Raw genomic sequence first — 26,252 nt, 5'->3', positions numbered from 1 at the left:
GTACATCATGTGATGTAACTGTGACGCTACCACGGTTAACAGTGGATCTTAAAAGTGTGCTTTATTTCAATAAATAAATTGAATGCATTTCTGTGGTAACCTGATTTTATTCAATTGTACATTTAACTCTACAAAAGTGTAAAAATAGCCCTTCATATTTATTTGTGCAGGGTTGTTTTTTCACAGCTAAAGAGTAAATTATCAACACAGTAGTGTGTCAGATCAACACTCATAAGAGTTATATGAGCCTCCAGTGTAAACCTTCAGTAACTCAATGCAGTGTTGAAAAGCATGAGAATCAGAGTTGTTTTGTCACAGTTATGGAGTAACTTATTTACTCTTATCAGAGTTATTTGACAAGGAGTGTTAAGTTTTATTAACATTGTACAGTGTTGGTCAGTGTTAAATTTTAACTTTTTCTTTTTGAGTTAAATTGTACTCGGAAAATGGAACACTATGGAAAGAGTTAAATTGACACCAATTCCGATAAGGACCAAATAGACTCGGACACAGTGTTAAATTTTACTCTTTAAGTGTTTATTTAACACTACAAAATTTACTGAGTGCATTGTGAGTTCAGCTTTAAGCCGAATTTTACACCTCTTCTTTCCTTTGTTGTTCTTCTTGTCTTCTCTACTCCTCTATCCTTCTCTCTTTCTCTCTTATTTTTTTTCTTCTTCCCTACTACATTCTGCATCTCTGGCCTGCTTATAAAAGCAATCTGGACACTGGTATTCATTATGAGCGCCAACTTGTCTGTAGTATTCCCCTCCATTGAACACGTACACTTGCTGCCCATTGATGACATCTTTTCTTAAATTATCAAAGGACAAACATGGAGGCAAGACTTTGTTACACTTGTAACACTTGAGCGTGTCACCCATGTTTGCTTCTGATGGTACGTTTCCCATTTTTAAAAATGTTTTTTCAACTTACGCAACAGTCAGCTTGTGCAACAGGTGTCCACCTGAAAGATAACAAGAAAAAAACAACTGTTACATTACAAAATTACATCTATATGCTGGATTTGTGCAAAAACTATTCATGATATACTTTGATTAATTTGATACTGTCTCTGAAATCCTGGCATTTGGCACTTGAAGGTGCCAAATGCACCTTCAAGTGCAATAAAGCCCAAGTTAAGGTGGGTGTAAATCTATGCATACTTTTTGTATGGATTAATTGCAGTCGAATATTACTGGATAATAATCCATGTTCTTGGTAAATATTTTAACAGACTTCTCGGTACAGGTCTACACAATTTAGAAAATTGTTGGCCAGTTTTTCAAATTATTTTTCAAATTATTATTATTGATGGGTTTAAAAAAACATTTTTGAAGACTCTTCCTCAGAGTCTAATTACGTTTTTTGTTATCTTACTGGTAAAAATGGCAAAGTAAATGATTTTACCAGTATGGACTGGCTCAGAGCCCAGTAAGAGGATCCTCTGTTATGAAAGTGCAGTTTGACAAAAGTGATGAGAGAAGCCACTTCACAGCACTGAAATGAGAGAAGAGGTAAATTAGCACAGGCAAATATTTGGCTGTGCTAAGTTTTGAAACTTTTCTTATTGCATTTTAGATAACCTCACTATTTTGTTCATCTGGCAATGACAGCTTAACAACAACTTGCAATCATGTATTAAATTAAAATGATTTAATCATTTTGCAATACCTTCATCTGAAGTCTTTCAGCACAAAGCAAGTGAACTTGAACTCGAACATTCCCTCTTGTGAAGTGCATAGATCAGTTCGACGTCTGTATTTAAAGGAGAGCCAGGTCCAACCACACCTCTCATGGCAGTAAAGTAACTTGTGTAATATCTTAATAGTGACATATATTCTCTAAATGCAAATATTAAAATATCAGAATAACTTTGATGTGATTCTTAAGTCTCTTCAAACAATAAAGCCCAAGTTAAGGTGGGTGTAAATCTATGCATACTTTTTGTATGGATTAATTGCAGTCGAATATTACTGGATAATAATCCATGTTCTTGGTAAATATTTTAACAGACTTCTCGGTACAGGTCTACACAATTTAGAAAATTGTTGGCCAGTGTTTCAAATTATTCTAACCATTTTATCACCTTCAGTTATTAAAATTCCAAAGGGAATAACCTTTACTGAATGCGCTGGTTTTTACATTGATCTATATTTAAATTGCATTCTTTACATTACATGTTTATTTTACTCATCAGTAGTTTTAAATTAATGGCCGAATACACAATCAAAAGTAATTTGATAACATTTATTTATTTGTTTATCAAAACTTTTGTCAACACGCTGCATAAATTAGATTCTTAAATGAAAGGGAGAAAAAGCTGTTTCACAACTTTTTGGACTTTAGACAAGTTTACATTGACATAAGGTCGCCAGATCTGGCTATAAAGATAAAAGAACATGACAAGTTCTGAATCAAATAGTATTCACAACTCCTTATTTGGAAAATACAGGATTTAGAGGTTGTGCAATAGCTGATCTAAGACAATTTGGATGTCAAAAAAGCTGCAAAATTGACCTATATAATGTTCAGAGAATTCTGATTTAAATTCAGCTATATGTTGTTTCATTATTTGTGGAACCTACAGAAAATACTGCCAGTCAAGATGTAAGTGTTGTACTGAAATGTTAGGAATTTGAGTACAAAACTGAAATTCCTAACATTTGACTTACATAATATCTTAATATTGACACATGTCATTATTAAGACATATAGTGATATATGTCACTATGTCACTTAAAGGTGTCTGTAACTTACACAACCAGGACTGTAGCTGGGTTTCTGCAACTTTTTGTAATAAATCCATAGAGGAAAGGCAGCATGGAAGTAGGACAAAAGTTTCAAATTGAGCAAACAATAAAATTAGTTTTCTTAAGGTCAGGAGCCATTTTGAAATACAATGGACCATATTGTTTCCTCAAGGAGTTGTTAATTATTGACAGTCCTTCTGAAATGCAGGTTAGACACTGAACAAATAAAGCGGGAGGTAATACTTTCAATAAACAAGTAAAGTGTTTTAAGTTGCCAATTAATGAAGTTGGGTCATGTAATTTGATCAAAGGGAATGAACAACTCGAAACAATGAGTCATCTTCAAAACTAGAGGAGCTTATCACAACATCTAATAAAGCATTGGGTTAATTGTTTATAGTGCTCACACCCTTAAGATAAAAGTCTTTTTTTGGTTAATTATTGATGATAAGATCACAGGTAGACAAAATCTTTGGACATTTATTCATCTCTGTCGCCCAGTCTTGCCCCTCTAGGCAAACATTCAAAACACTTTTTCAACAAAAAAGCTGGAAATCAAGCAAGAAAAAACATGAATACAGGCTGAGATCTGTATCTCAGCCTGTAAAAAAGGACAAGTTTCTTTGGAATCTATTTAGCTTTTTGTCAATCAGTCTCGCCCTTCTAGGGAAGCAACCAAGCCCGTCTCAACAAGTGTGATATACAAAAAAACCAGGAAACACAATTTGCTCTTTGTCAGCTGTAAACTTTGTGGTAAAATAATTTACTTCACTTTCTCCTAAAATTTATCCTGGATTTGTCACATAATCAGATCCAGGATTATATGACAACTGGAACCACTTTAGGCTTTGACTTTTGGTAACTGATTTGCTCTGTTAACCCTGGAAGAAAAGGATAAAACTTTTAAATATGGAAGCTACATAAAAACATTAAAACAATTGAAGGGGACTCATTATGCTTCCTTGAAACAATTTAGGATATATTAATTGGTTGTACATAACACACTGATTACCAGTTGGTGACAAAATGACTCAATAATGCTCATAATTGAACAAAATGCTGCAAAAGGTGTTTGACTGAAAATTGCCATGAAATGAATAAGTTCTGTTGGATTTATTGATAAAACTGTGAAATATAGACTAAATTTGCCTGTTTTCTTTCTTTTTTTGTTTGCTGTGGTGTTCATACATGGTACCTTGGTAAACTCTCATACAATTGTATATTTGATTTAACATGTCTGAGTAAGGGCTGCACAGTTGGTAGAGCTGTTGCCTTGCAGCAAGAAGGTCCTGGGGTCGATTCCCTGTGCATGCGTGGGTTCTCTCCGGGTTCTCCGGCTTCCTCCCACAGTCCAAAACCATAACTATCAGGTTAATTGGGCTCTCTAAATTCTCCATAGGTGTGAGTCTGTGTGTGAATGGTTGTTTGTCCTGTATGTTCTCTGTGTTTCCCTGCGACAGACTGGCGACCTGTACAGGGTGAACCCCGCCTCTCGCCCGGAACGTTAGCTGGGGATAGGCACCAGCAACCCTCCCGATCCCATTAGGGACAAGAGGGACCAGAAAATGGATGGATGTCTGAGTAAAAGAAGAAGAAAGAGACAATCTGGCCTTGAGGATTGTTACCAGGAATCTCAAATTCTTGAGAAACACAATCTGTCATTCTCCCTGCCAAATTGTAAATTAAAATCATTTTAAGGATAAAACTTTTATTACACCACACACAATCCAGTCAGAAATTAACATTGAAAAGACAATATCAGACTTGAGTACAAATTCCTTTACGTCTTGTTTGTATAAGATGCAAACAACCTCTTTTGTTTTTCCAAGATTCCAGTCATCACTTTAAAGAAATACATTGAACATCTTTATCACTTGATTAACACCCCCCATTTTAAAACAACATAAAAAAATGCAGAAAAAACAGTTTTCAACAAAATATGTGAAACGCCCAACATGTAAATTTTAAATTTTGGCTTTATAAGCAATATATGTGAAGTTCAAATGTGACTTTATCATCCTTGGTAAGTTACACAACTCTGCTTCTTTTCCAGAGACATTTTAATCCTCATATCATTGTGAATTATTTATTAAATGTGCAAATTATGGTGCACAAAGCATAACATATAAAAATCACCATACTCAGTTTATAGCCTCAATGTATTAAATGTTTTCTTAAATTCAGTAAAAACAAGCTTTAAAATTTCATAATGAAACAATGACAAAAGAAATTAAAATATATTTCCATTATAGTACGTGACTAAAATATAATCAGTGATTTAATGTTATTACCGCCACCATAAACAAAATACTCAAAACATTCTGTAAACTGGTCAAAAAATAAATCTGAATATTTGAAGCCTATGTTTAGACAAAAAAGAAACAAAATGGATTACTAAGGATACTGAAACTTTAGCATATTAGACATGCAAAATACACCTAATTAGTTAATTTGACATCCCCCTAAAATTAAGTAATAAACTTACAATAGTCCCAGATGACTAAAACCTTTACTGAAATATAATAAAACACACAAAAAATGGCTACACATGTTGCATAGGTATAATATATTGTAGTCTCTAACATAACTGTGTTTGTATGCTTTTTATTACTAGAAAAAGTCAAGCAAGAAATTTTAATTTTCACCATTTTCATGATTATAATCAGCAATGGCTACATGAATTTACCTACATTTTGTATCTATTGTTTTTAGTCAAGATTTACAACAACAAAGAATCTATTCATACCTGTATTTTGAATGTGATTCTGTTTTGAACACCCAAAAACCAACGTTTCAGCATTAAAACAATAAAACTATTAAAATATTTCAAGAAAGAATCACTTTATCTAAGCATCATGTCTAATTTATATATTTAGATTTCTTACCATTTTCACAATCAGATTTTGTTAAAATTCGGTAGTTGCTAAAATTCAGTTGTATAAAGTCACAATAACAATAAGATGTGAATATTTTGAAAAGTAAAATCAGATGAATTTTTACTTTTTATTCTATGGAAACAAATCTCTAGTGGGCAAAAATGATATTTCACTATTAACTTCAGAAAATCTCAGAAAGTAAATTATTCAGCTCGAGTAATATTACAGCCAAATTGTTTGGCTTGGCTTAATCTTACTTCCTAAGAGACAACAAAGAGAAACTTGAAAGAAAGTAAACAAAAATTGATAAAAACTTTAGTATTGTTAAAATCAGACAAAAGGAACATCTGCAACAGACCTGAATTAAAAATAATCCAAATTTGCTTTAGAATTTGTTTGACAGTATAATATTGCCAATAATCAAAGTCTCTCTTTGATCATCACGCAGATGGAAGTGATGTGTAGATTTGATTCTTCTCGTTAACCAGCATCATCCAGAGTTTTCACTATGCAGGAAAAAAAACAACACCACTTTGGTCAGTTAGGTGATACATGATATGAATGTTCATATAAACATCTAATTGTTCAGCCAAATACATAATAATAACAGTCATTAAATATTATTGAAGTATTGCTTTGCTGAAATAGATGATTTATCATTGGTAGATCACCAGATAAATAACACTTGTGAAATAGTTTGTTGTTCACACTCTGCCACTTTGCGGTGATGCTCTTTATTTCACATGAATATATTGGCTTATTCTGCATATAACTGTTTAGTAGTCTGAACAGTGTATTTCATAAAACTCAAAAGAAGTCTCTAGTCGTCTTTATTTGACATCCACTTTCACTTTAAGATGGGAATTTTGAGACTCAATTTTAAAAAAATGGTAACGCTCTTCCCTGTAGGCTGCTGCACTTTATTTTAACTTTTGAAACAACACAACATTTACACCTGTACTTTGGTTTGTTGTGTGCCTTCGCGTGCTCTATAGAGATCTCTGGTTGATTCCAGAGCCAATTTGTGGTGCCAATTAAGCTCTGCTGTTGTAAGTAAATAGAGTGAACAACAATCATAGTAGTACTAATGCTTCTTATCATAATAGTGAACTATTTAGCAGTTCACTGAGGTTAGGCTTGGTTAGTTTGTCAAGTTGAACTTTTTGACATTGACAGTGTTAAAACAGTCAGGGATTTTAACTATGTTCAATCTTAACAGTTCTCAAAATGTACAAATTAAACTGTACCACAAACTCAACAAAAACAGCCATCAAGCATAACATTTTAACTACGTCATAAATTTAAATGATTATTTATACAGAAAATACGTTTTTTGTGTTTTTTTACACTTGATAGATGGAGCAATAAGATCAATCTATATGTTTCATTTTGATATTTATTTTTATGTTTATTGCCAGGGAAATGTAATGAGTTTTCTAGAAGTTTATTTCAAAGGGAGTTTCAGAAAATGTCATAGTGCAACAATATAAAAGAATAACGTAAAAGACTACAGAAATTAACAGTAAATGATTTACAAAAAGTTTGTCTCTTCCACCCACAGTATAAAAAAACATGAAAATTAGATCAATTCAGAATGATAAATGTCTCTTTTACTCTAAATTTCTAGTTTAATCTTTTTTTGTGAGCAAATGATTGTTTGAAAGAACATAAAAAATATTCTTACCTCTTCATGACAGGAGGCTGGACACCTGTTTCCTGTGTGGATCATTTTTATCCTTGTAGCCCTGGGTGTTGATCCACTGTGTGATTGTTGTTTGATGGTCATTTGTCATGACACCCTTGCCTTGAAGCCGGCTGTACCATTCCTGCACCATCTGTGTACTGTTTTCTTGAAAACTCTTCTCAAACATGGCAACCCGGGTTTTACTCTTCTTCTTGTTTCGAACATTCACGGTGTCAGTCAGCTGGCATCTGAACATCGCACTGAATGTCATCAGTTTAAAGGTTCCAACAACGTCATCTTTGCTTATCATGGTAGCTAAGCATGATTTTAAAGCTTTTGGCTCTGGAGAAGATATATCATCAACTACATCTTTAAGGTTGTGATCAGTTGGTAGCTTTTGGCTTTCTTGTTTCTCCACACCAGAAGTTTTGCTGGTATCTGCGTCAGACTGATATTTTCTCGCTTGCAACATTGCCACAGCCAATTTGCTCTTCTGGTTCAGTTTGTTAGCTTCCACTATGGTACTGTTTGAAGGCTGGTGATTTGCATTGACGGCTTTTTCTACTGCTGGAATAGCTGTTTTTTTCATATATCCTTTGTATTGTTCAATCTTTCCAGTTATTTTCTGCAGCAGGGTTTTGTTTTCCTTTATAATTCTTTCTGGTCTACCTGCCTCTGCCATGTACCAGTCTCCTCCTCTGATTGTTTCCATTAACTCTTTGCGCTTCATAAAAGGCTCCCATTGCCCTGGTTGTTTGAGGAGCATGCTGGCCTCCACAGATCTCAGGCGGTTTGCCTCAGAAGCAATCTCTGAATCACTGGCTTTTGGTTTCATGCCTCTTGCCATAGCATAGAACAGAGAACTCTTTTGTTTGCTGTCTATGCTCACTGCCTTATTGTCGATGAACACATCATAATGACCATTAGGGTTTTGGGTGCTCTTTGGCCTGTAGATCAAAGTCACTGTTTCACTGGCAGATATGGTGCTTGGACTAACTTCCTGCATTTTGGTGAGTTTTCCATGCTTGTTTTCTGTAAGAATAACAACTCTAGTACCAGTGGCTTCAGACAGGACTTTGATATCAAGAATAGTACCCGCAGCTTTGTTATTCTTGATATTTTCAGCATGTGATCTTGTGAGTTGACCAGCATTAGCTGAAAGTTTCGCATTTGGATTTACTGGCATATTTACTATGTAGTTGTTGAGTTGCCCAGCTTTAAGTTTTTCATCTGTCCTCTCACTCTTTAAGCCGGATTTGACATGTCGCCTGATGGCCTCATGTGCTTCGTTCTGTGCACGAGAAACAAGGTGACTGAAAAACTTCTGATGAAACACCTCTACCAAGGCATCAGCCAGTAAAGTGCTGAGGGTTTCAGCCAAGTCTTGTTTGAATATTTTCAGCATGTCAGATTCTGAGAAAGTTAGCTCATTTCGCTTCACTTTCATAGGTTTCTCTTTGATAAAAGTGTTCAGCTCGTTCTCAAAGTTTGAGAAAAACTTGCGGGAGAGTGTGAGTACTTCACCAATGGCATCTCCTACAAGAATAACATGGTGGGTAGTTTGAATAGCTGTCAAAATTATACGGGTTTTTCCTTTTGTGCCTTCTGTTGCGCTGTCAAGCACTTTGATGATTGATGAATTAAGCTTGTTCTGCCAACTAAGGTCTGCATATAATGGTTGCAGAGCAGAATTCCCCAACTGTTTGTAAATGGAAAGGAGGTCTTTCTTTCTGTCTTTGTCTTCCAGGATGTGGCGCAGTTGGTCTTTATTTAGAAGATTTAACAGTATCACATTATCCACCAATGTAGCCAGGGGTTCTTTTTCCAGGTTGATTTTCACATCTTTAACAATTCCCTTTGTTACCTCGTTTTTGATGCCTTTTAATACTTCTTCAAGTATTTTCTCTTCCGCTTTCTCCAGCCCATAGAACAGTGTTTCCTCTGCAATTTTTTTTACTGTATGTTTAAAAGCATTTTTCATGTTTGTCTTTGTGACGCTGCTTAAACCCTGTTTTTCCTGTTTGGAGAGCAACTTTGGCAATGACTTCAGTTTTTTACCTATGGCTTTGATCGCTGTTTTGGCAGCCTTGAATCCCTTTGAAATGAGTTTTCCAACTCCAAATGATATAATAGAAACACCGATGGAAATGGCTTTTCCGATAGCCCATTCTTTCCAGCTGAACTCTCCTGTCACCATGGCTGTAATACCTTCAATGCAGTCAGATATTCCTTCTGAAATGAGACCCATTCCGATTTGAGCCAAGGTACCGACTGTAAAAACAGTGAGCAGTGCTCCAGCAATAATCTGCAAAACTCCAAGCAAGAAAATCAGCAGTCCCTCCCAGCAGAAACGAGGCTTTTCCTCAACAGAAAATACATATTTTAGACCGCGACTGTAGAGGTTATCAGCTTCTAACTGGAGAGCTTCATCAGCATCCGACACCAAGGAGAAAACAGGGGATTTTTTGGCTATTGCATCCCTCCCCCTTCCTTTGATTTCTTCAATCTTTTGGATGGCCTCAGTGATGTTTTTATCAAAGAACCTGTACATGCTGCACTTGGATGTCATCTGATTTTCAAGGCTGGATGGTTCACCTTTGCCTGAGTCCACAGAGGCCATTTTAATGAACTGCAAACAGACAAGGCATTCTTCACTCAGATACTTGAGGGACTCTTGTGCCTTTTGTAGATCTTCTTTGGCTTGAGTCAGGTAGTCTCCCTTTGACATTTTAATAGTGCAGTATGCATGACTGTAAAAAGCGATGGCTGCCCAACTTTTATCTTGATTCATAGCTTTATCAAACAGCCTGGCACTATTTTCCCATTTTTTATCATCCAAGAAAATGTTTCCAAAATTGATGTAGTGATAAATGCTTGAACATGGGGACGTTTGAGATGAAGACTCTTGTCTTGCCATAGATAAATCCTTCTTTAGACTTTGCTGAAGTTCACTTTTCTTTTGGTGGTCAATGTCTTCTGATTTAATTTGCAGCCAGATCCCCCAGAACTCATTCATGATGGCAACAATAACCTTTCTATCATCTCCATCAGTTTTCTTGTAAATATCATGAAGAGTCTCACAGTACTCAGAAAACAGCTCCTCACGTAAATTCATCTCAGAAACCTCATTCATCATGGAACTTATCTTTTCTGTTGAAAGTCTGTCCCTCGTGATCTTGGCTTCCTCCAGAGACGCAGCTGACCTGAAGTCATGCTGCAGATGTTCAGTGCATGCGATGATCTGAGCAGATCCAGGTTTCCCTTTGCGTGCTGTTCGACCAAAAGCCTGGAGTTCTACTCTGGTGTTTTCAGAGAGGAAAGAGAGGATAACAAATAATCCTCCGCTACTGTTCACCTTTTTGGACACTTTAATGTCAGTGCCACGACCAGCAAGATTTGTGGCAACAATAACATCCCCAGACTCCAGCTCCTTGTCTATTTTGCTCAAACTTTCTTTATCACTACGACTGTAGAGAATAATTTCACCTTTAATGCTGCTTTTCAGTTCTTCATAGATCTCTTTGGCTTTGTTGATAGTTTCACAGATCACCAGGGCGGCTCTTCCATCTCTGTATGAATTTGAGGAAATCTGAGACTTTACAACTCGTTTTATTTCTGATTTCCAGTCATTAGAAGTTTTTTTCAGAGTTCCTTTGACCTCATATAGTTTTTTTCTGTTGAATGGTGGCATTTTGCAAGCAGATAGACTTGGATATAAATCCTGCAAAAACAGAATATCCTTTTCAGTACCAAGTGTTCCTGTAGTTCCATATATTTTGCCTTGGTACTTTTGAAAAAAGGAGATGTTAGAAATGTAGTTTGTCACTGCTGAAATTGTGCTCAGTTTGACTTGATGCTTAATCTCCACAAACTGCTGCAGACCATCACCCCATTTCTTATTCAGTTCAATGATACCAGTGGATCTGTAGTCTACTGGACAGATATTCCCATTTTCTACAACATAGTCTCGTCCTTCCTTCAACTGCTTTGCCAGAAAGGCGTTCTCCACCCACAAAGACATTTTGGTCTCAATTAGATTCCTCAAGAATCCAGGAATGCTGATTTTTTCTGTATTGTCTGTACATGGAGTGTACTGAATCTTCTCTGAGATTAACTCTGCAATGGGCTTGATGAGGACTTCTTCTGAGTTGTAGAGAGGACAACACAATCCTTCATCCAAGACAAGAAACTTTAGGTCTGGTATTTGATTTGTGTTGTAAGGACTGAGTTTTCTTGGACAAAGCAGACCTTCATCATTTAGTGTGTAAATTGTAAAACCGTAGGGGACATACTCCTCCATTTCTTCAAAAAAATTTATCACAGCATCCTGACTCACAATTTTCAGCTTTTTAGGGATATCATTCTTGTCTCCCTCATGGATGTCCTCTGTAAATCCTTGTGGCACAGTGTTAGTTTCTTCTGCAATGCGTAAAATGTCCAGCGGATCATTAATTTCACTTTCTTCTGTGTTTATTGAGTCAAAGATGGCCCTGAAGAATGAAGCAGGTGGACCCTGGACAAATGTCTGGTGTTCTGATGATAGGAAGCCATACTGCTGGACGTGTCCCCAGATCATTGCTAGAATAGTATTCAAGTGCTCCATGGAGACCAGGGGGCTGGACAGGTAGGTGAGCTGCACTCCCTGATCCAACAGCAGAGAATCCACTTCATCAATGATGATGCACTCATAGCTGCGATCAGACCTCACATCTTTCATCTCAAAAATCTGGCGAAGATGATCAGCAGCGAAGGTTTCAATAGTTCCATAGATAATGTCTTTTTGGTAGCACTCCTTCCGACTGCTATCATCAGTTTTATTTGTATTTGTGTCAACAGTAATTCCAAAGTACTTGTAGAAGTTTTCCCATTCTGCCGCATCTCTTTGACACAAAACCGAAGAGCTGGACACCACATCTACCTTTTCACCCCTAAACACACGCAGTGCAGCAAACATTGCTATGACACAAGACTTTCCTTCTCCAGTTCCCATTTCCAGGAGTTTCCCAGTGTTGGACAAGGCCAAGAGGCACCAGCTTATCATCTGAGTGGCTCTGGGGCAATAATTTTTGTCAGCATAAACAGCATTGCATAACACTGCCAAGACCTCCTGAAGATCAGCTATTTCTGTGCTGTGGCTGAGTTGTTTAGCCTTTTTTATGTCATTATGGTTTTTGATTTCTTTTTTTTCGATGAGTTCTTTCACATGAGCAACAATCTTCTGAGATTTGTTCAGTGTTTCTTCATCAATGTCTTTCATCTGTCTGATCTCATCAAAAAGGGTGCCAATGCTTTTCATTTCCTCATTTCCAAGGCTTTTCCCTAAGTGCTGGATCAGATTTTCTGTTTCACATGACTCTAGTAAACTAATGACAGATTGTTTTTTCTCATCTGTCCACTTGGAAGACACCCTATATGTTTCCATCAAATGTAAAATTTTCATGATTGAAATGCATCCCTCACCATGATGGTGATTGATTAATGCTGCAAGAAGGTTTAGGAGTTCCAGTGGTGACCAAAGATGTTTGTCTCCAAGATTTGAAACCATTTGAAAGACTTCAGTGGTTTCTTCACTTGAAGCTCTAATTTGCTCTGAAGATGCCAAAATGCTCTCTAAGCACCATGTTTCAGCATTGGATGTAATACTTTTTCCACCTTCATTTTCACTGGTAACCACTTTGAGGAGATTCTCAACAAACGTCAGACAGAACATGTCTTTAGGAAGAATTTTCTTTCCACTAAACTTCTTAAGGATTTTTACAATTTTTGCTTCTGTACTTGGACTTTCTTTTAAATTTGACTGTAGAGCTTGAAAAATGGCCTTGATGAACCTCTCTCTGTCTTCCATGTTTTCCGATTGTAATCTTCCCATGAGGTTTTGCAGGGTTTCTGCAGAACAAGCAAGGGATTCACTGTCCTTGAGCCTTGACAGATCAAGAGTTTGTGACGCAATAAGACATGTCTCTTCAATGATAAATCCTCGTATAACAGGAGGAATTTGGGTTTCACTGACCTCTTTCCAGTACATGAAATAGTCAGACACAAAGTCTTGAAGTGTACCATAGATGACATCAGCTTCATAGATCGTCATGAAAGTTGTGTCAGTTTGTTTCCGGATATTTGTTCTGACAGATATTCCAAGGTTCTTATAGAAATCAGACCATTCCTTAATTTGAGATTCAGTGTTATTGTCAGAGTTTAGCATAATGTCCATTTTGTTCCCCATATAGAATTGTGCTGCAGCAAACAGGGCAATGACACATGGATCTTCAGAAGAAACCAGTTGTGGTATGTTTGTCTTCCCGGTTAGCACCAGCACACACCACTGCACCATGTGTTTCACTGTGGGCCACCAACTCTTTGCATCAAAAACTGCTTTGCAGAGCTGAGACAGACAGTTCTGTAAATTATTTGTATCAAAACTTTCAAATTTTATAGATCCCTTTGGAGCATTTTCTGAAAACTGGAAAACACCAGTGATTACTGCTTTTATCTCATTAATCATGGAGTCATCCAACTTCTGTGACATTTTTATGTTTGCTAGAGCTGCGTCTAGACTGCTTTCATCCCTCTTTTTGAGAATCATGTGGAAATCCTGATAGAATCTTTCTGAATTAGCATTGTCAAGAGCCTGAATAAGAGAGTGTCCAGAATCATCCGTCCAGCTTGGTGATATGTCATAAACCTCAATCAACTTTAGGACTTTTGCTACTGAAACATCATCAGTGCATTTTAATGAGAGTGCTTTGAGCAGATTCACTGCCTCCATTGGTGTCCATTGGTCTATTTCTACAAGTTCAAGGATCATCTCAGTTGATGCACAGTGGTTCTCTTTACCATTCAGATTGACAAGAGTCGACATTAGAAGTTTCAGACATTGAATTTCCATTTTTAAGATAAATGTAGAGGCTTTGCCAACTGTACCATGCATTGATGTAATGAGGATGCTCAGGAACTCAATAGGAAAAAGCTGCTCCATAGTTAGCTCTTCCTTGGCCCATTTCTTTGCTATAATGATTGCATCAGCATCAGATTTGTCCTTCTCACCGATGTAGCACATCAGAGTAAGATACAAGGCTTGGGTCAACTCAAGACTCTCAGAAATATTGCATGCTAATTGGCTGAAGGACCCAACTAAGGACTGCACATGATTGGAGATATTTTCTCGAGAGACCTCTTCTGGTATCTCTACAGACAGTGCACACAGCTCTGTGATGTACACTTGAGCGTGCTGCAGGGTACTGCCAGTTGGTGGATCATTTATCCATTCATCAAACAGGAGTGTGTCCAGAGCTGAGAGGATCTTACCGAGCAGATCGGCTTTTGGAGAAGTGAGAGTGAGATCAGAAGCTTCTATGTTACATTTCAGAGAGAGGATTTCTAGAAGCTCATCTTTACCCTTGTAAGATGTATAATCAGCTTCAAATTCATCCATGTGCCCAATCAGAACCTTATGCATGGACTGCTGCTCTTGTCTACTTCTCTGTTGTTTCTCATACTGCTCTTTGGCTCGTTCCTTTGATTCTGATATTCTTTGACTCAACTCCTCTTTCTTTCTCTCCTCTTCTTTCCTTTGTTGTTCTTCTTGTCTTCTTCTCTCCTCCTCTATCCTTTTTCTCTCTTCCTCTGTCTTTTTTTGCTCCTCTTTCCTCCTCTCCTCCTCTTGTCTCTTTCTCTCCTCTTCTCTCCTTCTCTCTTCCTCTTTCCTTTTCTGTTCCTCCTCTCTCCTGCGTTCCTCCTCTCTTCTTCTCTCTTCTTCTCTCCTTCTCTCTTCCTCTCTTCTTCTTTTTTCTTCTTCTTCCCTCCTGCGTTCTGCATCTCTGATCGGCTTATAAAAGCAATCTGGACACTGGTATAGATTATTATAGCCAACTTCTCTGTAGTATTCCCCTCCATTGAACACATGCACATGATACCCATGGATGACATCTTGTCTTAAATTATCGAAGGACCAACATGGAGGCAAGACTCTGTTACACTTGTAGCACCTGAGCCTGTCACCCATGTTCGCTTCTGATGGTACGTTTCCCATTTTTAAAAATGTATTTTCAACTTACGCAACTGTCAGCTTGTGCAACAGGTGTCTACCTGAAAGATAACAAGAAAAAAACAACTGTTACATTACAAAATTACATTTGTACACTGGTTTTGTGCAAAAACTATTCATGATTTATACTGAAAAAAATAACTCTTTGGACGAACATAAAAAAAAATCATGAAAAGGTTTTCCACCAGATTACTTTTCTTTATTTCAGCACCATGTAATTCTGTTACTCATATTTAAAGCAAATGTATTAGGTCAACTTAATTTATCAAGGTTCTTCCAATGTAAAGCAATTATGTTGGCTCAACTTATGTTAATATGGTTATTCTATGGTTGATTCTAAATCAAAGGTGTTGGCTCAACTTATTTTATTATGGTTATTCCATTAAGTGTTGGCTCAACTTAATTTATTACGGTTGATTCAACTCATTTACTATAGTTGGACCCAATGTAATTTAAAAGAGCCAGCCCAACTAATTTGCAATGCTTTGGACCCAATAATTTACTTGACTAAGATTAATGGCAATTTAGTTGAAACCATCTTTTTTTTTTTCTTCCAAGAGTTTTTGCGGCGCTAGTGGCTTGTATTTTTTTGAGACAGTAGGCAGACAGGGTGAGGACATGCGGCAAAGGTCGCCGGGACCAGGAGTCGAACCAGCAACTTCTGCATTGAGGACTGAGGCCTCCAAACATGCAGGGTGCTAACCCCCTGCACCACCACAGCACGCTGGAGAAAACAACCTATCAACCAGTGATACCTTCACACTACTTATTAAATTGATCCAACTCATGAAAATTAGGTTTGCTCAACAAACATGCTTCATGCTGAAAGAAAGCTATTTAATCGTGTGAAAATCCTTTCCATGATTTAATTACGTTAATTCAAAGAAACTTTTTTTTAAAAAGTCAAAGACTTCATTAAAAAGTCTCTCAAAAGTGCACTGTAACAGTGCACTTTTTTGCTTTATAATGTACTTTTCCTAAACTAACTAATTCATTACCTAAACTACTGTTGGTTTTTACTATTTTTAAACTGATATTAAATTCATTTGAATCAGAAAGGAAATAAATAATTTTCTCATACACAGCTTTGTCCTATTAAATAAAGAACTACAATTGTGTCAATTCATACCACACCTGGTTTGTAAATACTGATTAAAGTGGGTTCAAGTTATTATTTCAATTTTATGAAAAGAAAAATCCGTTTTATATTTTCAATAGAAAAAAGATTTTTTCTTTCCATGGAAGGACGGGATAGATCAGTTTGTGAGTTAGAGTAGAACGTTTCTTCACATGATGAAGCAATACTAATTTAAAAATGAACAATAGCATAAATTCTGATGAGAATAAGGGCTCACATACTGAAAAAAATGTTTTCCATTGTTAGACAAGCCTCACACACACGGACAAAATAGTTGATTCCTCCTTTTTATAACAGAAAAACCCACAACAGAGATCAAGATCAAACTTTCACAAGATCATTCAAAAGTGATTTATATCAATATTTTATTGTTTCCACTTTCTGGCTGAATTTAAACTTTTAGGAGCTATGGCACAAGAGTGAACTTATGTTTGTTTGGGTGTAGAGAGACAAAGGGATGCCCATGGCATTTATTCTGCTAAATCAGTAATAAAATGTTGCTGTGAGACTTTGATGCAGAGATAATAATTTCTTTAAAGAAATGCTTTCTCTTTGCTGGCTAATATTTCATAGAAGAAAAAAGCTGACAACACAAAGTAACAGTGAAACTTCATCTTATTGTGAGCATGTGTTAACATTTTATAGGATGTTGAAGATGCCTTTCTTACAGAGAGAAACTGACTAGTCAAAATGAGTCATAAATGATTAGTAGATCAGGAGGTTACTGTTTAATAACAGCAAATATACATGTAATATGTTCAAGAAAATATAAAGATGACATTTTTACAGGGATGGTTGTCTTTCAGTCACGATTTGTGGTTTGTTGCTTTGCCTTGAATATTGTAAGTCTTTTAGCAAATGCTACTGCCCCATCCCTGAAAAAACAAATCTTAAAATGTATGCATGGCAATAGATAACATATATTCTATACAGAGTGGAAAAAGGCAAAGGCAAGCTCTCTGTGAATAACTGGTTTAATTGATTTGCATAGCACTTTGCTGAACCTACAATACATAAAAATAGCAAAGTAAATGGTTTTACCAGTATGGACTGGCTCGGAGCCCAGTAAGAGGATCCTCTGTTATGAAAGTGCAGTTTGACAAAAGCGATGAGAGAAGCCACTTCACAGCACTGAAATGAGAGAAGAAGTAAATTATTAGCTGTGCTAATTTTTCTAACTTTTCTTATTGCATTTTAGATAGCCTCACTACTTTGTTCATCTGGCAATGACAGCTTGACAACAACTTGCAATCATGCATTAAATTAAAATGATTTAATCATTTTGCAATACCTTCATCTGAAGTCTTTCAGCACAAAGCAAGTGAACTTGAACTTGAACTCTCCCTCTTGTGAAGTGCATAGATCAGTTTGACGTCTGTATTTAAAGGAGAGCCAGGTCCAACCACACCTCTCATGGAAGTAAAGTAACTTGTGTAATATCTTAATATTACAATGCAAGTACTAAAATTTCAGAATAACTTTGATGTGATTCTTAAATCTCTCCCAACAATAAAGCCCAAGTGAAGGTGGGTGTAAATCTACGCATACTTTTTGTAAGGATTAATTGCAGTCAAATATTACTGGATAATAATCCATGTTCTGGGTAAAAATTTTAACAGAATTCTGAGTACAGTTCTACACAATTTAGAAAATTCTTGAAAAGCATAAAGTAAAAGTCCTTAACCATTTTTTAGATCTGGACATGGACAGGTTTTCAAATTATTCTAACCACTTTTTCACCTTCAATTTTTAAAATTCAAAGGGGAATAACCTTTACTGAATGCACTGGTTTTTACATTGATCTATATGTTAATTGCATTGTTTACATTATACGTTGATTTTACCCATCAGTAGTTTTAAATTAATGGCTGAATAAACAATCAAAAGTAATTTGATAACTATTTGTTTATCAAAACTTTTGTCAACAACTTGCATATATCAGATTCTTAAATGAAAGGGAGAAAAAGCTGTTTCACAACTTTTTGGACTTTAGACAAGTTTACATTCAGGTTGAACAAGACATAAGGTCACCCGATCTGGGTATAAAGATAAAAGAACATGACAAGTTCTGAATCAAATAGCACTCACAACTCCTTATATGGAAAATACAGGATTTAGGGATTGCGCAATAGCTGATCTAAGACAGTTTGGATGTCAAAAAAGCTCTAGAATTTACCTATATAATGTTCGGAGAAATGGAGCCTTGGCGAAAATTCAAACTGGGAGATTTGACCTGCTTCGCCACATCATCTAATCACCACACCTGGCCGCAGCCAATCCGGAAGGGAGCTCCACGCCGCTCCAGCCAATAGTCGTCCAAGGATACCTTCAAAAGTTCAAACTACCCTCGAGGCTTCCTGCTCGTCAGCCGTGCTTCGATTCTACGTGTGCGCTTTTTGTCTACCTCTCTGACAAATTTTAGCTGCCTCCCGTCCGTTAGCAATCCCGGTCCTTCCGTCCATAATCCAGCCCGCAGTACTACCCTCCGATCGTCTTTCCCCTCTTTCAGGCCCAGATCCAAAGAGTCTCCCTCACCTGCCGGCTGCACTCCTGTTGACTCCCAACGTGGGCGATCTGACTGCCCATCACGCCTTCCTTCGGCCTCCATCGGCGGCACCAAACTGGGATTTCCCATCCTTCCCTCATTGATGTCGCAGGCGTCCTCTGCCATCCGCTTGGTTCCCTGCTCCAGCTCACCTTCATCTGCTGCTGCACAAGCCACTCAGGCAGCCGACACGCACTGGAAGAAATGGTCACGCTCACACACCTTAGCAGCACCATCATCAGCGGGGCGCTTTGACCGCAACCGGAGTACAAAGTGGGGAGGATGGTACTCTTCCCACCTCAGTTGGGCCAATGACGCACCTCCCAGAAGGCAGTAGCGTTCTGGGGCCGAGTAGTCTGATAATCAGAAACCGCCAATAGGCCCTTTATAATTCCTCAGCTTCATCGTAGCTAGCAGACCGTATCTCATCTGCGTATTTTCCAGTCGCCCGCGTCAACCTCCGCCCTCTGACAATCAGCTTTCACCTGCACAGCGATCCGAACTTCACGAGCGTCTTCTTCCAAGTCATTCATAGATAGCAACACCACTTGCCCTGACTGCTTCCTTTACTCGTCATCCATTGGTTCCGACTCATATCAAGGAGGCATACGCGCTCGCTGAGGAGGTCCGCGTCATCTGCACAGCGTCAGTTCGTCACACGCGACAGGATAAAACCAGCCAACGTTTTCTGAGATGAATGGCCACTCGTGTTTGTCGCGGTTGCTATGCGTAATTACTACCGGAGCTAGTCGTAGCACACTCGCTTAAAACAAGTCCTGATAGTCTGACTGCTTACCACCAAGTTGGACCGTCACTTGCAATAAGAGTTATGAAGATCTAACTTCCTCGTCTTGTGGCCAATTACCTAAAAACTTTATCGGTTATCGGCCTTCTATCACCTGAAGAACATTTCTAGGATTAAAGGACTAATGTCTCAGCCAGATCTAGAGAAACTCATCCATGCGTTTATCTTCAGTTGTATTGATTATTGGAACGGCGTCTTCACAGGTCTGTCCAACAAATCAATCAAACAGTTGCAGCTGATCCAGAATGCTGCTGCTCACGTTCTCACTAAAACCAGGAAGATAGAGCACATAACACCAGTTTTAAAGTCTCTCCACTGGCTCCCTGTCGCTCAAAGAATAGACTTTAAAATACTGTTGTTAGTTTATAAATCACTGAATGGTTTAGCACCACAATACATTAAAGATTTGCTGCTGTTGTATCAACCTTCCAGACCTCTCAAGTTTTCTGGTTCTGGTCTGCTCTGCACCCCCAGAACCAGAACCAAACGAGAAGAAGCGGCATTTAGCATCTATGCACCAAAAATCTGGAACAAACTTCCAGAAAACTGTAAAACAGCTGAAACACTGACTTCCTTTAAATCTCATGAAAGTTTTTGTACTGTCTCATGAAATTTGGATCAATACAGGCCTATTTTAAACTCTGAGCAGCTGACCCTTTAAAGATGTTTCAATGTCCTTGCATAAAATCAAGTCCATGCACGAATGACTGACAGTTGGCAATTTTAAGGCTTTACAAAAGACAAAATTCTTCTCGCATTTATTTGGGCTTTGTGTTATCAGTGATTCCCCTCAAGGCAAATATTAGTTTCAACACATCTCAAGGGAAGAAAGATAAAAAACTCAATCATCATCTTGTCATCTCCAGTGTTTCTAATAAACCCACTGCCCCCAGCAATTTAACTTGTTTTTTTGGTTGCCTTATCCTTCTACCCTGGAAACCCATCCTTCATGAATCTGTTTTTCTGGGTCTGATTCAAACAAACACACATTGCCCTGAGAAAGGGGATTGGCAAGCATAAATGTGTATTTTATGCTTGTCATAAAATACCTTTCTGCCTTTCTGTCATATAATCAATAATCAAATTTGACTACTAGCACCTCTTTACATGTTGGCTTTTATGACGTCTCTATTTGCTCTATCAGCCAAAAGTTTGAGGTCTGCATGTTGTTTAGGTTTAAGTTGCAGAATCCCACTTGCTATATATGTATCAGTGCAATGGGGAAATAGCGCCCCCTCTCTGTGTGGCTGGTTATATGTTGCTGGGCCCTGTAATCAGTGCCAGTTTGTGAAAGCTGCACGAGAAGTGAGATGCATTCTTCAGCACAAAGTAGAAAAGTGTTGGCAATGGCAACATAATAAAACATAATTTTTACTAACTTAGACAAATAGTGTGTAATGACTATTTACTATATGTGTGCCTGGCACCAATTTTTGTACTTTTAGTTTTGTTAGTATTGTAAAACACTTTATGTTCTAAGTTAAAAGCTAACATAACGCTCTGTTGTAGTGTGCTGAGTGAAGCTGAGCTGTTGCACTGATTCGAACCCCCGATATGTTCTCATTCAGGAAATAAACTGCCTGATCACTCAGAAACTCCTTGTCTTCATTTAAAAAAATCTACTGAATGCAGAGTCGAGGGGTTACTTGGGCCGGCCTGGTACAGTGGAGTGAAGCAGAACCTGGTTACGCATGCCAGGAGAGGAGAGCCACAACTTTCTGCTAGAATCTTCAGCCCTTTTAACAAAGAAGTGTGATCCACAGTTTCATAGCACTGAGATCAAATAGACTAAAGCAATCTCAGTGTTGCTTTTGAAAGCCAAACTTAAAGGTGTCTGTAACTTACACAACCAGGGCTGTAGCTGGGTTTCTGCAGCTTTTTGTAATTAATCCATAGAGGAAAGGCAGCATGGAAGTAGGACAAAAGTTGCAGATTGAGCAAGCAATAAAATTAGTTTTCTTAAGGATTGGAGCCATTTTGAAATACAATGGACCATATTCTTTCCTCAAGGAGTTGTTAATTATTGACAGTCCTTCTGGAATGCAGGTTAGACACTGAACAAATAAAGAGGGAGGTAATACTTTCAATAAACAAGTAAAGTGTTTTAAGTTACCAATTAACGAAGTCAGGTCATGTAATTTGATCAAAGTGAATGAGCAACTCAAAACAATGAGAGTCATTTTCCAAACTAGAGGAGCTACAATTACCCAGTTGTCACCTGGGTAACAAAGCATGATGCATTAGAACAGATACAATACTGCTAATACTATTAAATACTACTTTGTGATTATTTTTGTTCATGTCCTGGTCCACCCCCTGCACTGGTGACTCTTTTATATTATCCAGCATTGTGTCTTTCTACTTTCTTTGAATTATCTTTTTTTTCTCAATTTATGTTGCCTTTCCATTAACCCTTGAAAGCAGCATATATGAAATTGCCATAAATTGTATTTATAAAGAAACTGCCTTTGTTTTATATATTCTAAGGTTTTTAATTTTTGAAAAAAAAAAATGTTTCTAAGTTAGACTTAAAGTAAGGAATGTTGCTCTTAAGCAGCATCTAGCCTGCATTTACAAAATGATCACAATTTTTTGGACTAATGTTTAGTTTGAAAACATCTTTGACTGACCTGTCTGAAATAAATGCATTTCACTTATTTTTCATTTTATGGGTAAAACTGTTTTTTATTTCTATGTATTCTAGGAACTATTTGACAAATTTCATAATTCAGTGACAGGATCTATTGAATATTGCCAGTGTGTGTTAAGAGTGACTAATTCACTCTGGTATAATTTTCCCCAATTCTTTTTTTTTTTTTTTTTTTTTTTTTTTTTAACCAGATCCTTGGGTAAAACATTAAGTTGATTATTTTTGATAAAGATCACATACTAATGCTATGTTTAATAAAAGTTGTTTTAATTCAAGCAACCTCAATGAAAATGATCTTGATGTGCTGAAGTTTAAAACTTTCTTAGCATAGCCCCTTTTTAAATGTTGAACACCTGCACATTCTTTAAACATCTCTGCATGTCTCTGCACAAAGGAGGGTTTGTAACTGCAAGTCAATCATGACTAGCTTTTATAGGCTGAGTTACAGAAATGACTCACACAAGAACAAGATTCTTGAGAATCTATTTAGCTTTTTGTCAATCAGTCTCGCCCTTCTAGGGAAACAGCCAAGCCCCTGTTTCAACAAGTGTGATATCAAAAAAACCAGGAAACACAATCTGCTCTTTGTCAGCTCTAAACTTTGTGATGAAATAATTGACTTCACTTTCTCCTATAATTTATCCTGGATCTGTCGTATTAATCAAAATCCACATCTGACAACTGGAATCGCTTTAGGCCTTGACTTTTGGTAACTGATTTGCTCTGTTAACCCTGGAAGAAAAGGATAAAACTTTTAAATATGGAAGCTACATAAAAACATTAAAACAATTGAAGGGGACCCATTATGCTTCATTGAAACAATTTAGGATATATTAATTGGTTGTACATAACACACTGATTACCAGTTGGTGGCAAAATGACTCAATAATGCTCATCATTGAACAAAATGCTGCAAAAGGTGTTTGACTGAAAATTGCCATGAAATGAATAAGTTCTGTGGGATTTATTGATAAAACTGAGAAATATAGACTAAATTTGCCTGTTTTTTTTCTTTTTTGTTTTTGCTGTGGTGTTCATACATGGTACCTTGGCAAACTCTCATATAATTGTATCTTTGCTTTAACATGTCTGAGTAAAAGAAGAAGAAAGAGACAATCTGGCCTTGAGGATTATTACCAAGAATCTCAAATTCTTGAGAAACACAATCTGTCATTCTCCCTGCCAAATTGTAAATTAAAATCATTTTAAGGATAAAACTTTTATTACACCACACACAATCCAGTCAGAAATTAACATTGAAAAGACAATATCAGACTTGAGTACAAATTCCCTTACGTCTTGTTTGTATAAGATGCAAACAACCTCTTTTGTTTTTCCAAGATTCCTGTCATCAGTTTAAAGAAAAACATTGGACATCTTTATCGCTTGATTAACTATCAGTCTTGCCGAGACTGATAGTGCTTCTCAAAAATCTCAAATTCTTGAGAAGCACAAGAATTATTCTCTCTGCCAAATTTTAAATTAAAATCATTTTTTCTCTGCTCCCAGTAATTATCTTTCTTTTTATTGGTTATTCTTTTCCAGCTATCATGCCTGTGTGGATTTATTTTGTGGATATTATTAAAAGAAAGCAGTGTGCATTGAGGACCACAATTTAAAGTAGAAATCATTTAGTTTTCTAGTTTTCCTAGATAGGTTTCGTGGGCTCCATAACCAACATCACTATGATGTGTTAATTATTGCCTTCTTCTGTTTTTATAAGGAAAGTAATCTGGATTCTTGTCTTGTGAACCAGACATGAACCTACATCCATCCATCCATCCATTATCTGAACACCCTTCTTCCCTAATGGGGTCAGGAGGGTTGCTGGTGCCTATCTCCAGCTGCGTCCCGGGCAAGAGGCGGGGTTCACCCTGGACAGGTCGCCAGTCTGTCGCAGGGCAACACAAAGACATACAAGACAAACAACACACTCACACCTAGGGAGAATTTAGAGAGCCCAATTAACCTGACAGTCATGTTTTTGGACTGTGGGAGGAAGCCAGAGAACCCGGAGAGAACCGACGCATACACAGGGAGAACATGCAAACTCCATGCAGAAAGATCCCCGGCCGGGAATCGAACCCAGGACCTTCTTGCTGCAAGGCAACAGCTCTACCAACTGCGCCACTGTGCAGCCCATGAACCTACATATATTTTAATTATTGTCTTCTTTAGTTTAGATAAGGACAGTAATATATGTTCCTGACTCAGGAAACTGAGACATTTATTGAGCATTTTTGAAAGACCTGCATCAGCAGTCCATTTTTAATACTCATAATTTTATAAATACATATTATACAATTTTAAATTGAAAGTGATTACAAACATGTTGACTTTTGATAACTGTGAGTAAAGCTTATAATAAAACATGTGTACTTACAGCCTTACAGTGATCTTAGTTTATCTTTTTAAATATTCCAAGGAAAGATAGAAACCAGTAAAAAAATTATGAATTTTTAAAATCTATTTAGTTAAATAAAGAACTTTGCAATGAAAAAGCAAACAGTTCTTATATTTTTCATATCAAAGCACACACACTCCAAAATTCTTTAGGATAACACAGCTTCTGGCAAGCAATAAACCACGTAGCATTCTCCTTGATGTCATTTAATAAACAGACAGTTAAATTATAGAGATTTATAATAAAAAACTAAATACATATGTTGTCCGAAGATCAAGTAATTGTGCTTCTTTCGTCTCTCTGGCGATGTCTTTACCCAACATTGCTTTATATCCCAGCAGATTTAATTCACAGAGAAGTTTAGACCATGAAGTCTTTCATCCGATTTTTATTTATTGATTTCCCAATTTTATTGGACCAGTCTAAAGTTCTTTAGTTCTCCACTAGATATCCTCAATTGTCCACCTGCTCCTTCTTTTTCCAGGGATTTGTTCTCATCTGCCGAATATTTATTTTAGGAAAGGAAACAAATTTAATCTAAACAAAAAACAGGGGAAAACCTAAGCAGCTTATAATCTCAGGAAATATAATTGCTGTCCAGAACTCTCATTTTAAAACCAGCATTTACTATGGCTTTGTTATAGTACACTTTATGTAATGCGTTTTTTTTGGTCCTGCAGTTCTTCAATTGTCCACCAGATGTCCTTATCAAACCAACCTGCTCTTATGTCTTTCACATCCGCTGCTTTTTGCAGAACATTTCCAATGAAGGAAATAATTCAAAGACCTAATCCTATATGACAAAAAAACTAATGGAGAGATAACGTAAACTTTATCAACTTCTAATCTAAACAAACAGGTCTTTCGCTGACAAGAACTCTGTGATTTCAAAACCAGACTTTATTAAATAGGGTTAAATAAGCAGTTCTTCAATTGTCCACTAGGTGTCTTTATTTCAACGCTCTGCATCCATATCGGCTTTTTAAAGGACATTTTCAATTTTAATTAGCTAGTTTGGGTGAGCCTCTCTTTCATCCATGTCATCAAATTATGTAAACATTAAAACAGAAAGGGCCAAGATGATGTTTAAAATGCAATACAGTGATAATAATAGTAAGAAAGAAAATCTATACCCCAGAACTAGTCTAACTTGTTCCTTACTGAAGTATCAATTTCTGACAGATTACTTGAAAAGGAATTTGTTCAGCTCTTCTGTTTTATGCGGTCCTCTATTTTCTCTTCTCACAAAGTGGCGTAATAATGCCCACATCAATAGCCCCCTCTGCAAGCAGAGAAATACTGGAAGTGGAAACTAATCTGGATTTATCCAGATTTTCCTCTCGTAGAAAAACC

General features: G+C 37.0%; 1 protein-coding gene and 1 long non-coding RNA gene across 3 annotated transcripts in view; both read right to left on the bottom strand.

The window, feature by feature from the left end:
* Positions 1-17,851, bottom strand: part of LOC122841297 — a 33,889-nt gene extending 16,038 nt beyond the window's left edge. The window contains exons 1-4 of one of the 2 annotated variants that reach the window (XM_044134502.1): positions 17,787-17,840; positions 17,537-17,626; positions 7,314-15,398; positions 4,442-6,135 (exon numbers count right to left, since the gene is read on the bottom strand). In XM_044134502.1, coding sequence (XP_043990437.1) covers positions 7,318-15,342 — 8,025 coding nt within the window. In that variant the 5' untranslated portion in view covers positions 15,343-15,398; positions 17,537-17,626; positions 17,787-17,840 and the 3' untranslated portion in view covers positions 4,442-6,135; positions 7,314-7,317. Of the gene's footprint in view, positions 1-4,441; positions 6,136-7,313; positions 15,399-17,536; positions 17,627-17,786 lie in introns of those variants that run through there. The other variant, XM_044134501.1, reaches the window with a different exon arrangement.
* Positions 516-1,723, bottom strand: LOC122841298. Its single transcript, XR_006372375.1, has 3 exons — positions 1,675-1,723; positions 1,411-1,500; positions 516-967 (listed from the first exon to the last, which is right to left on the bottom strand). It is a non-coding gene; the product is annotated as an uncharacterized LOC122841298 (long non-coding RNA).
* Positions 17,852-26,252: the final 8,401 nt, after the last annotated feature.

Source organism: Gambusia affinis, linkage group LG12 (assembly GCF_019740435.1).
Source record: "Gambusia affinis linkage group LG12, SWU_Gaff_1.0, whole genome shotgun sequence".
Classification (NCBI taxonomy): domain Eukaryota; kingdom Metazoa; phylum Chordata; class Actinopteri; order Cyprinodontiformes; family Poeciliidae; genus Gambusia; species Gambusia affinis.
Note: the sequence above shows the minus strand (reverse complement) of the source record. Positions and strands in the feature narration are given on the sequence as shown.